Here is a 16,136-nt window from a genome sequence, read left to right as displayed (position 1 = left end):
TAGGACAGAGTAGAACAGAGTAGGACATAGAGTAGAGTAGAGTGGAATATAGATTAGAATGTAGAGTAGAATATAGAGTAGAGTAGAACATAGAGTAGGGAAGGTTAGAGTAGAACGTAGAGTAGAACGTAGAGTAGAGCAGAGCAGAGTAGAATATAGAGTAAAATGTAGAGTACAATATAGAGTAGGACAGAGTAGAGCAGAATATACAGTACAATATAGAGTAGAGTAGAATGTAGAGTAGGGCTGGTTAGAGTAGAGTAGAACGTAGAGTAGAACGTAGAGCAGAGTAGAATATAGAGTAGAATGTAGAGTACAATAGAGTATAATATAGAGTAGGACAGAGTAGAGCAGAATATAGAGTAGAATATACAGTAGAATGTAGAGTAGAGTAGAATGTAGAGTAGGGCTGGTTAGAGTAGAATATAGAGTAGGGAAGGTTAGAGTAGAATGTAGAGTAGAGCAGAACAGAGCAGAGTAGAATATACAGTACAAAGTACAATATAGAGTAGAATATAGAGTAGAGCAGAATATAGAGTAGAATAGAATATAGAGTAGAATATAGAGTAGGGAAGGTTAGAGTAGAGTAGAGCAGAACATAGAGCAGAGCAGAGTAGAATATAAAGTAGAATGTAGAGTATAGAGTACAATATAGAGTAGGACAGAGTAGAGTAGAATATAGAGTAGAGTAGAATGTAGAGTAGGGAAGGTTAGAGTAGAGTAGAATGTAGAGTAGAATATAGAGTAGAATGTAGAGTAGAACGTAGAATATAGAGTAGAATGTAGAGTACAATATAGAGTATAGAGTAGAATATAGAGTAGGACAGAGTAGAGTAGAATGTAGAGTAGGGAAGGTTAGAGTAGAGTAGAATGTAGAGTAGAATATAGAGTAGGGAAGGTTAGAGTAGAATGTAGCGTAGAATATAGATTAGAACATAGAGTACAACAGAGTAGAGCAGAACATAGAAAACAACATAGAGCAGAGTAGAATATAGAGTAGAATACAGAGTAGAGTAGAATATAGAGTAGAACGCAGAATATAGAGTAGAGTAGAACGTAGAGTATAGAGTAGAATGTAGAGTAGACTGTAGAGTAGAACGTAGAGTACAAAAGAGTACAACAGAGTAGAACACAACAGAGCAGAACATAGAGCAGAGTAGAATACAGAGTAGAATAGACTATAGTAGAATGTAGAGTAGAGTAGAATAGAATGTAGAGTAGAATAGAATGTCGAGTAGGATGTAGAGTGTAGAGTAGAATGTAGAATATAATGTAGATTAGACCGTAGAGTAGAAAAGAGTACAACAGAGTAGAACATAGAGTAGAATATAGAGTAGGGCACAGAGCAGAACATAGAGCAGAGTAGAATACAGAGTAGAATAGAATATAGAGTAGAGTAGAACAGAATGTAGAATAGAATGTCGAGTAGGATGTAGAGTGTAGAGTAGAATGTAGAATATAATGTAGAGTAGAATGTAGAGTAGAATGTAGAGTATACTTACTTGGAGGCAGGTTTGAGTCTGGACCGCCAGTCAGCAGGAGAGCTGCTGTTGTCTGCTGTTGCTAAAGAAAGACAAGACAATATACAGACCCCAAAAACATTACATCAACCATAATAGCCACAAATAATTACCACTGAAAAGTGAAATCAGTGAAATGTGGATAACCAACTAGACAGACAGGGGGCGAATGGTGCTCACCCATAGTGTTGCTGGGAGAAGCAGCTCCGGGTGCCTTATCTAGGGGTTTGTTCCACAGGCCTGTTCTGCTGGCTGGGGTTGGGGTGGAGGTGTTGGGAGTGAGGGGGACGAGGAGAGAAGGGTCTGCTTTTAGCTTAACTCTGCCCCCAGTCTCCTTTTTGGGAGTCTCCGTCTCTTTCTTAGGTGTTTCAGCAGGGATAGGTCTGAGAGAGGGAGATCTGGGGGTCAAGGGGAGACAGACAGGCCTTTCAACATCTTACAGACTCAAATAGTATTTCCTCAATTCCTCCCATCTTAATTAACGCCTCGCTTCCTTCTCATACGCATTCGAAGAGAAGGTCCCTCCCCTCTGATCTGAAAAGGAGACAAGGTAAGAGGATGCAAGGAAAGATGAATTGAGGAAGGGCGATTGACGGCAACTGTATGATTGAAGTGCTATTCCCCTATTTTACCAGCAGAGGTCGGGCTCTATTGTTTTAATTTAACCTTTAACTAGGCCAGTCAGTTAGGAACAAATTCTTATTTACAATGACGGCCTACACCGGCCAAACCCTTACGACACTGGGCTACAGCGCGGCGCACTATGGGACTCCCAATCAAGGCCGGTTGTGATACAGCCTGGAATCGAACTAGGGTCTGTAGTGATGCAGTGCCTTAGCCCGCTGCGCCAATATTGTCTAACAACATTTCCAATACAGAAGGGGTGGTCGTTTTGGTTTTTTGCCCTAACATCAGTGCTTAACTTGAGCCGGATCCTATTTGAGCCGGATCCTATTTGCCCGGATACGGTAACTCTCGCGGCATAATTCATTCATTATTTCACTGTTTGCACTGAAGACATTCTAATGAAAGATATCGGAGTTAAATCAAGATGCCTGCTCGGTATTTCTCCCGCCCCCCAGAAAGACCATCATGTAAAAGTACAGTGATATTTCTATGTAATTATCCCATCCTGCCACACTGATCCCAGACCTGCCCTCTTATTTATATATAGAGGTTATGGGGGGGGCAGTGTGGTATGTAACTGATCCTGACACGGGGGGCGCAGTGTGGTATGTAACACGGGGGGGGCAGTGTGGACTGTAACTGATCCTGACACGGGGGGGAGGGCAGTGTGGTATGTCACTGATCCTGATATGGGGGGGGGGCAGTGTGGTATGTAACTGATCCTGATATGGGGGGGGGCAGTGTGGTATGTCACTGATCCTGACACGGGGGGGGCAGTGTGGTATGTCACTGATCCTGATATGGGGGGGGGCAGTGTGGTATGTAACTGATCCTGATATGGGGGGGGCAGTGTGGTATGTCACTGATCCTGACACGGGGGGGCAGTGTGGTATGTCACTGATCCTGATATGGGGGGGGCAGTGTGGTATGTAACTGATCCTGATATGGGGGGGCAGTGTGGTATGTCACTGATCCTGACACGGGGGGGGCAGTGTGGTATGTCACTGATCCTGATATGGGGGGGGGCAGTGTGGTATGTCACTGATCCTGACACGGGGGGGCAGTGTGGTATGTCACTGATCCTGACACGGGGGGGGGGCAGTGTGGTATGTCACTGATCCTGACACGGGGGGGCAGTGTGGTATGTCACTGATCCTGACACGGGGGGCAGTGTGGTATGTCACTGATCCTGACACGGGGGGGGCCAGTGTGGTATGTCACTGATCCTGACACGGGGGGGGCAGTGTGGTATGTCACTGATCCTGACACGGGGGGGGCAGTGTGGTATGTAACTGATCCTGACACGGGGGCAGTGTGGTATGTCACTGATCCTGACACGGGGGGGCAGTGTGGTATGTAACTGATCCTGACACGGGGGGGGGCAGTGTGGTATGTCACTGATCCTGACGGGGGGGGCAGTGTGGTATGTCACTGATCCTGACACGGGGGGGCAGTGTGGTATGTCACTGATCCTGACACGGGAGGGATTCAACCAGCAGAACTAGAAGCTGGGCTGGACAACATGCAGAAAGGTAGAGAGCTTGTGTCTACAAACCACTGGAGGGATTCAACCAGCAGAACTAGAAGCTGGGCTGGACAACATGCAGAAAGGTAGAGAGCTTGTGTCTACAAACCACTGGAGGGATTCAACCAGCAGAACTAGAAGCTGGGCTGGACAACATGCAGAAAGGTAGAGAGCTTGTGTCTACAAACCACTGGAGGGATTCAACCAGCAGAACTAGAAGCTGGGCTGGACAACATGCAGAAAGGTAGAGAGCTTGTGTCTACAAACCACTGGAGGGATTCAACCAGCAGAACTAGAAGCTGGGCTGGACAACATGCAGAAAGGTAGAGAGCTTGTGTCTATAAACCACTGGAGGGATTCAACCAGCAGAACTAGAAGCTGGGCTGGACAACAGGCAGAAAGGTAGAGAGCTTGTGTCTATAAACCACTGGAGGGATTCAACTCGCAGAAGAGTGGCTGGACTGTACAGTAACATCCTCTGACTCAAATGTTAAAATAAAATGTAAAAAGGATTTTGAACATGCCTGAACCAAGGCGCATTTGGTGGCAGGAAGCCTTGTAGACGAGGTTAAAGAGGACACCCAGGTTGGACAAATCAGACACTACAGCCAGAGTCTTCAGAACAGCCTTAGGAGACCAAACACCACAGCCACAGGACCGCTCATGGCTTTGAGCTACAAATGGACTCTCAGGAGCTAAACGGACTTGACTTGGGAAGATCCGTTGTGGGAGGTTTTGAAAACTAAAAAAAATTGGATTTATATTTTTCCTTTACAAACTTGTTGAGTAGTGTGAAGTTAAGGTGAATGTGCATCATATAACATATGGAGGCCTATATATCCTCATATGTGTGTTCTGCTGTAGCCTACATTGATGTATTTTATTTGAAGTTATATTGTGATATTTGTTCTACTGTTACATTAATGTCGAGAAAATGATCTGAAATCTGGGTCTGCAGGACACCCATTTTAGAAGTCTGCAGTGACTTCTAAAATGTTCCTGTACATTGATGTCGAGAAAACGATGCTATAAGAAAGTGGGACTTGTGTAAACCCCGCAGCTATACTGGAGTATGTGGATGAACTGCAGTGACATCTAAAATGCTTTGAATGAATCAGTACCTTGGAGAACGCTGTCCGTTTCACCACCAGAGACAGTAGGCTACTTGGAGAGCGCTGTCCGTTTCACCACCAGAGACAGTAGTCTACTTGGAGAACGCTGTCCGTTTCACCACCAGAGACAGTACTCTACTTGGAGAGCGCTGTCCGTTTCACCACCAGAGACAGTAGGCTACTTGGAGAGCGCTGTCCGTTTCACCACCAGATACAGTAGGCTACTTGGAGAGCGCTGTCCGTTTCACCACCAGATACAGTAGGCTACTTGGAGAGCGCTGTCCGTTTCACCACCAGATACAGTAGGCTACTTGGAGAGCGCTGTCCGTTTCACCACCAGAGAGTAGTCTACTTGGAGAGCGCTATCCGTTTCACCACCAGATACAGTAGGCTACTTGGAGAGCGCTGTCCGTTTCACCACCAGAGAGTAGTCTACTTGGAGAGCGCTATCCGTTTCACCACCAGATACAGTAGGCTACTTGGAGAGCGCTATCCGTTTCACCACCAGATACAGTAGGCTACTTGGAGAGCGCTGTCCGTTTCACCACCAGAGAGTAGTCTACTTGGAGAGCGCTATCCGTTTCACCACCAGATACAGTAGTCTACTTGGAGAGCGCTGTCCGTTTCACCACCAGAGACAGTAGTCTACTTGGAGAGCGCTATCCGTTTCACCACCAGATACAGTAGTCTACTTGGAGAGCGCTGTCCGTTTCACCACCAGAGAGTAGTCTACTTGGAGAGCGCTGTCCGTTTCACCACCAGAGAGTAGTCTACTTGGAGAGCGCTGTCCGTTTCACCACCAGAGACAATAGGCTACTTGGCTGTTTACTCTGTCTGCTGCGCTGCTACGTTCTGTTCAACACTTTTTTTCCTCAGTGTGTTCCGGTACCTCAGAGCCCCCGATAACCCCCTGCTTTCACGCTCACTATGTGTTCCGGTACCTCAGAGCCCCCTGTATAACCCCCCGCTTTCACGCTCACTATGTGTTCCGGTACCTCAGAGCCCCCCGATAACCCCCTGCTTTCACGCTCACTATGTGTTCCGGGACTTCCCGATCTACAAATGAAGTACCGCCTAACACTGCACAGCTGACAAATGATCAAAGCTTGATGATTAGTTGATTATTTGAAATCAGCTGTGCAGCGCTACGGCAAAAACCAAAACGTGCACCCCTTTGGGGTCCTGAGGAGAGAGTGGAGTTCTGAGAATGTCTGAGATGTCTCACCTGTTCTCAGTCTTCTTCAGTCCTACAGGGGGCCAGGGAGGGCTTGAAGCACCAGCTGTGGTGTTGTTGCTCTCTGTTAGTTTCTTAGTGATGACAGCAGCAGCCTGGGTCTTGGTACTGCAGTCTTCTTTAGATGGAGAGGCTTTCACATCACTATCCATCTTGAAGACAACGCTACCTCTACCCTGAACCACGTCCCTGTCCCCACCTACCACCACATCCCGACCCCAACCTGAACCCCCTCCCTTACCCCCTACCCCACCCATACTCACACCCTGGCCAACCCCCACTACTGTCCCCTGTGAGCCGGCGTTCGGGACTCTATTTGTGGGTAGACTCTGTGCCTGTCCCTGAGTCTGGGTCTTGCCCTGGTTCTCCTGCCCAGTGGGGGTGTTCCCAGATTGGAAGAACTGGAGCCGGGCCTGCTGGGTCTTGGATGCTGTGGGAGTGGTGGCGCTAGTTGTAGTGTTGAAGCTCCGTGGGACTGTGGTGGGTCCAGAGGCTGCAGGGCTCACTATGCCCGGGGAGGAGAGCCCCGGGCTGGGCCGCGAGGAGGCGGCAGAGGGGGTGGTGGTTTTGGAGCTCAGCCAGCTAGGGCCAAATTTGGAGGGGGTACTGGTGGGTGTCGGAGCTGGGGTGGATTTCGAGGGGTCTGTGTATTTGGGTCCGGGGTTATTCTTGGAGAGGTCTGAGAGAGGGGTGGTCTTGACAGTGGGAGGAGGGTGAGGGGTGTATTTGGATGCAGCAGGGGTAGTAGGGTTGTTTTTGGCCAGGTCTCGGAGAGGGGTGTGTGTTGGCAGCGCCCCCTGGGGGTGGTGGTGGGAGGTACAGATGAAGGAGCCTGGTGTTGGTCCAGGTTTACAGTTACCTGACAGTAGAGTGGTGGAACACTCACTACACCTGGAGAACACAGGAACAGACATTACATAGAACACCTATATATATGGAGAACACAGGAACAGACATGACATATAACACCTATATATATGGAGAACACAGGAACAGACATGACATAGAACACCACCTATATATGGAGAACACAGAAGACCAGTGGTAGAAACAATATTGTGTCTGGCTGTCTGCACATCTGTCAACCAACCAAATCTCTGTCTCCACCTGTCCGTGTATAGACTGATACATGTTACAGTAATGAACGTAGTGTGAAGTACAGCTGTCTACCATGGTACAGCTCCATATAGTTAACCCTTTCAATAGGTGACTGGTATAATAACACATGGTACAGCTCCATATACAGTTGAAATCGGAAGTTTACATACACTCAATTAGTATTTGGTAGATTTGCCTTTAAATTGTTGAACTTGGGTCAAACATTTTGGGTAGCCTTCCACAAGCTTCCCACAATAAGTTGGGTGAATTTTGGCCCATTCCTCCGGACAGAGCTGGTGTAACTGAGTCAGGTTTGTAGGCCTCCTTGCTCGCACATGCTTTTTCAGTTCTGCCCACAAATGTTCTATAGGATTGAGGTCAGGGCTTTGTGATAGCCACTCCAATACCTTGACTTTGTTGTCCTTAAGCCATTTTGCCACAACTTTGGATGTATGCTTGGGGTCATTGTCCATTTGGAAGACCCATTTGCGACCAAGCTTTAACTTCCTGACTGATGTCTTGAGATGTTGCTTCAATATAGCCACATAATTTTCCTGCCTCATGATGCCATCTACTTTGTGAAGTGCACCAGTCCCTCCTGCAGCAAAGCACCCCCACAACATGATGCTGCCACCCCCGTGCTTCACGGTTGGGATGGTGTTCTTCGGCTTGCAAGCCTCCCCCTTTTTCCTCCAAACATAATGATGGTCATTATGGCCAAACAGTTCTATTTTTGTTTCATCAGACCAGAGGACATTTCTCCAAAAAGTACGATCTTTGTCCCCATGTGCAGTTGCAAACCGTAGTCTGGCTTTTCTATGGCGGTTTTGGAGCAGTGGCTTTTTCCTTGCTGAGTAGCCTTTCAGGTTATGTCGATATAGGACTCGTTTTACTGTGGATATAGATACTTTTGTACCCGTTTCCTCCAGCATCTTCACAAGGTCCTTTGCTGTTGTTCTGGGATTGATTTGCACTTTTCGCACCAAAGTACGTTCATCTCTAGGAGACAGAACTCATCTCCTTCCTGAGCGGTATGACGGCTGCGTCGTCCCATGGTGTTTATACTTACGTACTATTGTTTGTACAGATGAACGTGGTACCTTCAGGTGTTTGGAAATTGCTCCCAAGGATAACCAGATTTGTGGAGGTCTACAATTTTTTTTCTGAGGTATTGGCTGATTTTAGATTTTCCTATAATGTTAAGCAAAGAGGCACCGAGTTTGAAGGTAGGCCTTGAAATACATCCACAGGTACACAGCCTATCAGAAGCTTCTAAAGCCATGACATCATTTTCTGGAATTTTCCAAGCCGTTTAAAGTCACAGTCAACTTAGTGCATGTAAACTTCTGACCCACTGGAATTGTGATACAGTGAATTATAAGTGAAATAATCTGTCTAAACAATTGTTGGAAAAATGATGTGTCGTGCACAAAGTAGATGTCCTAACCGACTTGCCAAAACTATAGTTTGTTAACAATACATTTGTGGAGTGGTTGAAAAACGAGTTAATGACTCCAACCTAAGTTTATGTAAACTTCCCGACTTCAACTGTAGTTAACCCTTTCAATAGGTGACTGGTATACTAACACATGGTACAGCTCCATAGAGTTAACCCTTTCAATAGGTGACTGGTATAATAACACATGGTACAGCTCCATAGAGTTAACCCTTTCAATAGGTGACTGGTATAATAACACATGGTACAGCTCCATAGAGTTAACCCTTTCAATAGGTGACTGGTATACTAACACATGGTACAGCTCCATAGAGTTAACCCTTTCAATAGGTGACTGGTATACTAACACATGGTTGAGTCATTAAGGTGAAGTCTTACCTGGCACAGCTCCTGTGATACAGCCTCCCATCCACTAGGTGTCTCTGGACCAGATGAACGTGTTTATTACACACGGAACACTTACTGCTCAGAGTCCCCGTCTTATTGGAGCGCTCCGACAACACATCCTTCTGGGGGGGGGGGGACAGATTAGCCTTCTGTTAGTTACAACAGACAGTATTTAACCTAGTAACCTAGGGGTTATTGGAGGGACTACAGTGGGTCCGTGAAACAATGATTATTTTTTATTTCAAATCGCTAGAAACAAGACCGAAAACAAAAAAAATTGAATTACAAACCTACACTAGAAAAGAGGAGAATCTTATTGTATTCCTCAACTCGTTATATGGAGTTAAATATCTGACATAGGCTTTGACAAAGCACCTGTTCATTGCCTACCAGTCTCAACGACACTCACTGGACTATCTGACAGACTGACAATACAATCAAATCAAAGTGTATTGGTCACGTGCACAAGGTACAGTGAAACGCTTGCTTTGCTAATAACCCTTCAACAATGCACTACAACATCAATATCCATCAACAACTAGTAATAATAATTAGCTTGTTAATAAGACCAATCAGGCTAGTTAGGACTGGGGCGGAGTGAAAACCCACAGGAGGGCATCTCTCCAGGAACAGGGTTGGCCAACCCTGGAGAAGAGTATTTAAAGGAGATCCTTACCTGTGCTGCCCTGTCTGGTCTGGTTGAGGCTTTGGGTGAGGAGGAGGGGGGAGGGCGGTTCTCAGTAGCAGATTTAGAGGGGGGAGAGGCGGGGAAGACCTTGGAAACAACTGCTTGGTTCTTTTTACCAGAAGGCCCCTCTTCTGTGGATGCCTCCGCTGGACGCTTTATCCCCGCCATGCCGCCAACTACACACACACACACACTACTTGATCACAAAGTTCATCACAGTATGTGTGTGCCCATATCGCGTGAGCAGCATGTGGGTATCGTGTGGGCAGCGTGTTGGCAGCATGTGAGCATCATGTGAGTATCGTGTGGGCAGCGTGTGAGTATCGTGTGGGCAGCATCGTGTGGGCAGCAGCGTGTGGGCAGCAGCGTGTGGGCAGCAGCGTGTGGGCAGCAGCGTGTGGGCAGCAGCGAGTGGGCAGCATCGAGTGGGCAGCATCGAGTGGGCAGCATCGAGTGGGCAGCGTGTTGGCAGCTTGTGAGTATCGTGTGGGCAGCGTGTTGGCAGCTTGTGAGTATCGTGTGGGCAGCGTGTGACTATCGTGTGGGCAGCGTGTGACTATCGTGTGGGCAGCGTGTGACTATCGTGTGGGCAGCGTGTGACTATCGTGTGGGCAGCGTGTGGGCAGCGTGTGGGCAGCGTGTGGGTATCATGTGGGCAGCGTGTGGGTATCATGTGGGCAGCGTGTGGGTATCATGTGGGCAGCGTGTGGGTATCATGTGGGCAGCGTGTGGGTATCATGTGGGCAGCGTGTGGGTATCATGTGGGCAGCGTGTTGGCAGCATGTGAGTATCATGTGGGCAGCGTGTGAGTATCATGTGGGCAGCGTGTGGGCAGCATCGTGTGGGCAGCGTCGTGTGGGCAGCGTCGTGTGGGCAGCGTCGTGTGGGCAGCGTCGTGTGGGCAGCGTCGTGTGGGCAGCGTCGTGTGGGCAGCGTCGTGTGGGCAGCGTCGTGTGGGCAGCGTCGTGTGGGCAGCGTCGTGTGGGCAGCGTCGTGTGGGCAGCGTGTTGGCAGCTTGTGAGTATCGTGTGGGCAGCGTGTTGGCAGCTTGTGAGTATCGTGTGGGCAGCGTGTGGGCAGCGTGTGACTATCGTGTGGGCAGCGTGTGACTATCGTGTGGGCAGCGTGTGACTATCGTATGGGCAGCGTGTGACTATCGTGTGGGCAGCGTGTGACTATCGTGTGGGCAGCGTGTGACTATCGTGTGGGCAGCGTGTGGGCAGCGTGTGGGCAGCGTGTGGGTATCATGTGGGCATCATGTGGGTATCATGTGGGCATCATGTGGGCATCATGTGGGCAGCGTGTGGGTATCATGTGGGCAGCGTGTGGGTATCATGTGGGCAGCGTGTGGGTATCATGTGGGCAGCGTGTTGGCAGCATGTGAGTATCATGTGGGCAGCGTGTTGGCAGCATGTGAGTATCATGTGGGCAGCGTGTTGGCAGCATGTGAGTATCATGTGGGCAGCATGTGGGCAGCGTGTGGGCAGCGTGTGGGCAGCGTGTGGGCAGCGTGTGGGCAGCGTGTGGGCAGCGTGTGGGTACCGTGTGGGTACCGTGTGGGCAGCGTGTGGGTATCATGTGGGCAGTGTGTGGGTATCACGTGGGCAGCATGTGGGCAGCATATGAGTATCATGTGGGCAGCATATTGGCAGCGTGTGAGTATCATGTGGGAAGCGTGTTGGCAGCATGTGAGTATCGTGTGGGCAGCGTGTGGGCGGCGTGTGGGCGGCGTGTGGGCAGCGTGTGGGCAGCGTGTGGGCAGCGTGTGGGCAGCGTGTGGGCAGCGTGTCATATGTATGCTTGCACATGTTTACTCAATATGTATGTGTGTATGTGTACTACTCACTAGGTGATTTGCCATGGAAGTAGTTGTAGTATTGTGAGACATATGTCAGAATACTGAGTCTGTCTGGTATCTTCAGGGCCACCATGTCCTCAGCATCTAACAGAGCTGGGATCCCCAACTCATCCTCCGCTACCCGGAACGCCTGGGAACACACAGATGTATAGAAGGCTGGAACACACAGATGTATAGAAGGCTGGAACACACAGATGTATAGAAGGCTGGAACACACAGATGTATAGAAGGCTGGAACACACAGATGTATACACACAGATATATACACACAGATATATAGAAGGCTGGAACACACAGATATATAGAAGGCTGGAACACACAGATATATAGAAGGCTGGAACACACAGATATATAGAAGGCTGGAACACACAGATATATAGAAGGCTGGAACACACAGATATATAGAAGGCTGTACACCTGGGAACAAAGAGATATCAAGAAGGTTGGAATGCCTGGGAGCACAGAACAAGAAGGCACGACAACGTCTCTTCCCCCTCAGCAGGCTGAAAAGATTTGGCAGGGGTCCTCAGATCCTCAAAAAGTTCTACAGCTGCACCGCTGAGAGCATCTTGCCGCGCTGCCAACTGCTTGGCATCCGTCCACAAGGCACTACAGAGGGTAGTGTGTACGGCCCAGTACATCACTGGGGCCGAGCTTCCTGCCATCCAGGACCTCTATACCAGGCGGTGTCAGAGGAAGGCCGTAAAAATTGTCAGACTAAAGCCTCCCAAGTCATAGACTGTTCTCATTCTATGCTACCGCACGGCAAGCGGTACCGATGTACCAAGTCTGGAACCAACAGGACCCTGACCAGCTTCTACCCCCAAGCCATAAGACTGCTAAATAGTTAACCAGACTATCTACATAGGATCTCCATTACCTTGTACCCCTGCACATTGACTCAGTACTGGTACCCTGTCTATATAGCCAAGTTATTACCTCGTACCCCTGCACATTGACTCAGTACTGGTACCCTGTCTATATAGCCAAGTTATTACCTCGTACCCCTGCACATTGACTCAGTACTGGTACCCTGTCTATATAGCCAAGTTATTACCTCGTACCCCTGCACATTGACTCAGTACTGTTACCCCGTCTATATAGCCAAGTTATTACCTCGTATCCCTGCACATTGACTCAGTACTGGTACCCTGTCTATATAGCCAAGTTATTACCTCGTACCCCTGCACATTGACTCAGTACTGTTACCCCGTCTATATAGCCAAGTTATTACCTCGTACCCCTGCATATTGACTCAGTACTGGTACCCCGTCTATATAGCCAAGTTATTACCTCGTACCCCTGCACATTGACTCAGTACTGGTACCCCGTCTATATAGTCAAGTTATTACCTCGTACCCCTGCACATTGACTCAGTACTGGTACCCCGTCTATATAGCCAAGTTATTACCTCGTACCCCTGCACATTGACTCAGTACTGGTACCCTGTCTATATAGCCAAGTTATCGTTACTCGGTGTGTATATAGCCAAGTTATCGTTACTCGGTGTGTGTATATAGCCAAGTTATCGTTACTCAGTGTGTGTATATAGCCAAGTTATCGTTACTCATTGTGTGTATATAGCCAAGTTATCGTTACTCATTGTGTGTATATAGCCAAGTTATCGTTACTCAGTGTGTATAGAGCCAAGTTATCGTTACTCAGTGTATATAGAGCCAAGTTATCGTTACTCATTGTGTATAGAGCCAAGTTATCGTTACTCAGTGTGTATATAGCCAAGTTATCGTTACTCATTGTGTATAGAGCCAAGTTATCGTTACTCATTGTGTATAGAGCCAAGTTATCGTTACTCGGTGTGTGTATATAGCCAAGTTATCGTTACTCGGTGTGTGTATATAGCCAAGTTATCGTTACTCGGTGTGTATATAGCCAAGTTATCGTTACTCATTGTGTATAGAGCCAAGTTATCGTTACTCATTGTGTATAGAGCCAAGTTATCGTTACTCATTGTGTATAGAGCCAAGTTATCGTTACTCATTGTGTATAGAGCCAAGTTATCGTTACTCAGTGTGTATATAGCCAAGTTATCGTTACTTATTGTGTATATAGCCAAGTTATCGTTACTCGGTGTGTGTATATAGCCAAGTTATCATTACTCGGTGTGTATATAGCCAAGTTATCGTTACTCATTGTGTGTATTTAGCCAAGTTATCGTTACTCATTGTGTATAGAGCCAAGTTATCGTTACTCAGTGTGTATAGAGCCAAGTTATCGTTACTCATTGTGTATAGAGCCAAGTTATCGTTACTCAGTGTATATATAGCCAAGTTATCGTTACTCAGTGTGTATAGAGCCAAGTTATCGTTACTCATTGTGTATAGAGCCAAGTTATCGTTACTCATTGTGTATAGAGCCAAGTTATTGTTACTCAGTGTGTATATAGCCAAGTTATCGTTACTCATTGTGTGTATTTAGCCAAGTTATCGTTACTCAGTGTATATATAGCCAAGTTATCGTTACTCAGTGTGTATAGAGCCAAGTTATCGTTACTCGTTGTGTGTTTATTGACGTGTGATTACTGTTGTACTACTTGTCTATGTTCTTTCTCTCTCCCTTGTTGGGAAGGACCAATCAGCTGTTAGTCTACACCTGTTGTTTACCAAGCATGTGACCAATAACATGTGATTTAGATATTGTTATCAAGATTGACACACTGTAGATATGGAGATCTGCTGACTCAGGGACTGGTCTATAGAGGCAGAGACTCAGAGACAAAGTATTGTTCTCATTCCAACACTCCCATTGGTCTATAGAGGAGGAGACTCAGAGACAAAGCGCTGTTCTCATTCCAACACTCCCACACCACACATGACTGAAATAACTGGTAAAGTGACTTTGTGTGTGAGAAAGAGAGATGTCTTTGTTACCATTTCTGTGTTTGAGAAATCCCTGTCCACTAATTTCTGAATTTGCAAGGCAGAATGTGGGTTAACTCCTTGTTTACAGTAGCTGCTATGTAGGTCTTAGTGTTGTAATGGACTGTGTGTGTGTGTGAATACAGCCCAAGCAACTGAAGTAGCTGGCCTGGCAGGCTGGCTGGCCTGGTTCTACAGCTGCGTTTTTACACCAGAACAAATAAAGTATGAGAAGAAAACAGACAAGACAGGATAGATAACAGCAATGATTCAGGAAAGAGAAACACACATGTAAAAACAGGACAGGATAGATCACAGCAGTGATTCAGGAAAGAGAAACAGACATGTAAAAACAGGACAGGATAGATCACAGCAGTGATTCAGGAAACCATTGCAGGACCATCAACAGTCTGGAGTTCTTGGGAATTTCTCCTGTTAGATTCCTCACTTTCAAGTCAGAAATGTTCCTGGCTTCCTGATGACTAGGAGAAAGAATGGAAAGCCCGGGGGTTTCAACAGTCAAAGTGTGTGTGTGTGTGTGTGTGTGTGTGTGTGTGTGTGTGGTGTGTGTGTGTGTCTGTCTGCAGCAGGACATGCTCCCCTCATCCACACCAGTTCCTGGAACACCAACTCCATGGAAGCAGAAGGGAAGGACAGAAGAGCTACTCCATAACAGCATTCCAAGTAGGGCCCTGTTCCCTATAAAGTCCACTACATTTGACCCAAGCCCTGTGGACCCTGGTGAAAAGTAGTGCACTATTTAGGGAATAGGGTGCCATTTGAGCTGTGACCCGTGACAACATGATTTGATAAACAACATGTCTATGTCTGAAACCGGCTGACTTATCAGTTCATCACTACAGCTATAAAAAGCTGTTTACATTACTATGATCCAACTTTCACTTCTGAAGGCAGGCCAGCCATGACACACACACACACAGTTGAAACCTCCGGGCTAACCTCTCCCTTCTCTCTCCCTGCCCTGAGGAAACCTCCAGGCTAACCTCTCCCTTCTCTCTCCATGCCCTGAGGAAACCTCCGGGCTAACCTCTCCCTGCCCTGAGGAAACCTCCGGGCTAATCTCTCCCTGCCCTGAGGAAACCTCCGGGCTAACCTCTCCCTGCCCTGAGGAAACCTCCGGGCTAACCTCTCCCTGCCCTGAGGAAACCTCCGGGCTAACCTCTCCCTGCCCTGAGGAAACCTCCGGGCTAACCTCTCCCTGCCCTGAGGAAACCTCCGGGCTAACCTCTCCCTGCCCTGAGGAAACCTCCGGGCTAACCTCTCCCTGCCCTGAGGAAACCTCCGGGCTAACCTCTCCCTGCCCTGAGGAAACCTCCGGGCTAACCTCTCCCTGCCCTGAGGAAACCTCCGGGCTAACCTCTCCCTGCCCTGAGGAAACCTCCGGGCTAACCTCTCCCTGCCCTGAGGAAACCTCCCGGGCTAACCTCTCCCTGCCCTGAGGAAACCTCCGGGCTAACCTCTCCCTGCCCTGAGGAAACCTCCGGGCTAACCTCTCCTGCCCTGAGGAAACCTCCGGGCTAACCTCTCCCTTCTCTCTCCCTGCCCTGAGGAAACCTCCGGGCTAACCTCTCCCTGCCTGGAAACCTCCGGGCTCTCTCCCTGCCCTGAGGAAACCTCCGGGCTAACCTCTCCCTGCCCCGAGGAAAACCTCCGGGCTAACCTCTCCCTGCCTGGAACTCCTCTCCCTGCCCTGAGGAAACCTCCGGGCTAACCTCTCCCTTCTCTCTCCCTGCC

At 48.1% G+C, this 16,136-nt stretch overlaps 1 protein-coding gene across 5 annotated transcripts in view; it reads right to left on the bottom strand.

Annotated features, from left to right (window-relative positions):
• micall2b (mical-like 2b) overlaps positions 1-16,136 on the bottom strand; it is a 34,797-nt gene that overhangs the window by 14,011 nt on the left and 4,650 nt on the right. For 3 of the 5 annotated variants that reach the window (XM_045710580.1, XM_045710586.1, XM_045710593.1), the window contains 6 exons: positions 11,494-11,635; positions 9,636-9,823; positions 8,951-9,081; positions 6,010-6,909; positions 1,701-1,918; positions 1,503-1,563 (listed from right to left, as the gene is read on the bottom strand). In XM_045710580.1, the coding sequence (XP_045566536.1) occupies positions 1,503-1,563; positions 1,701-1,918; positions 6,010-6,909; positions 8,951-9,081; positions 9,636-9,823; positions 11,494-11,635 (1,640 nt within the window). The remainder of the gene's footprint in view (positions 1-1,502; positions 1,564-1,700; positions 1,919-6,009; positions 6,910-8,950; positions 9,082-9,635; positions 9,824-11,493; positions 11,636-16,136) is intronic. The other 2 variants (XM_045710584.1, XM_045710581.1) reach the window with 2 other exon arrangements.

The sequence above is a fragment of the Salmo salar genome, chromosome ssa02 (assembly GCF_905237065.1).
Source record: "Salmo salar chromosome ssa02, Ssal_v3.1, whole genome shotgun sequence".
NCBI lineage: Eukaryota > Metazoa > Chordata > Actinopteri > Salmoniformes > Salmonidae > Salmo > Salmo salar.
This window is presented reverse-complemented; position numbering and strand designations above follow the sequence as displayed.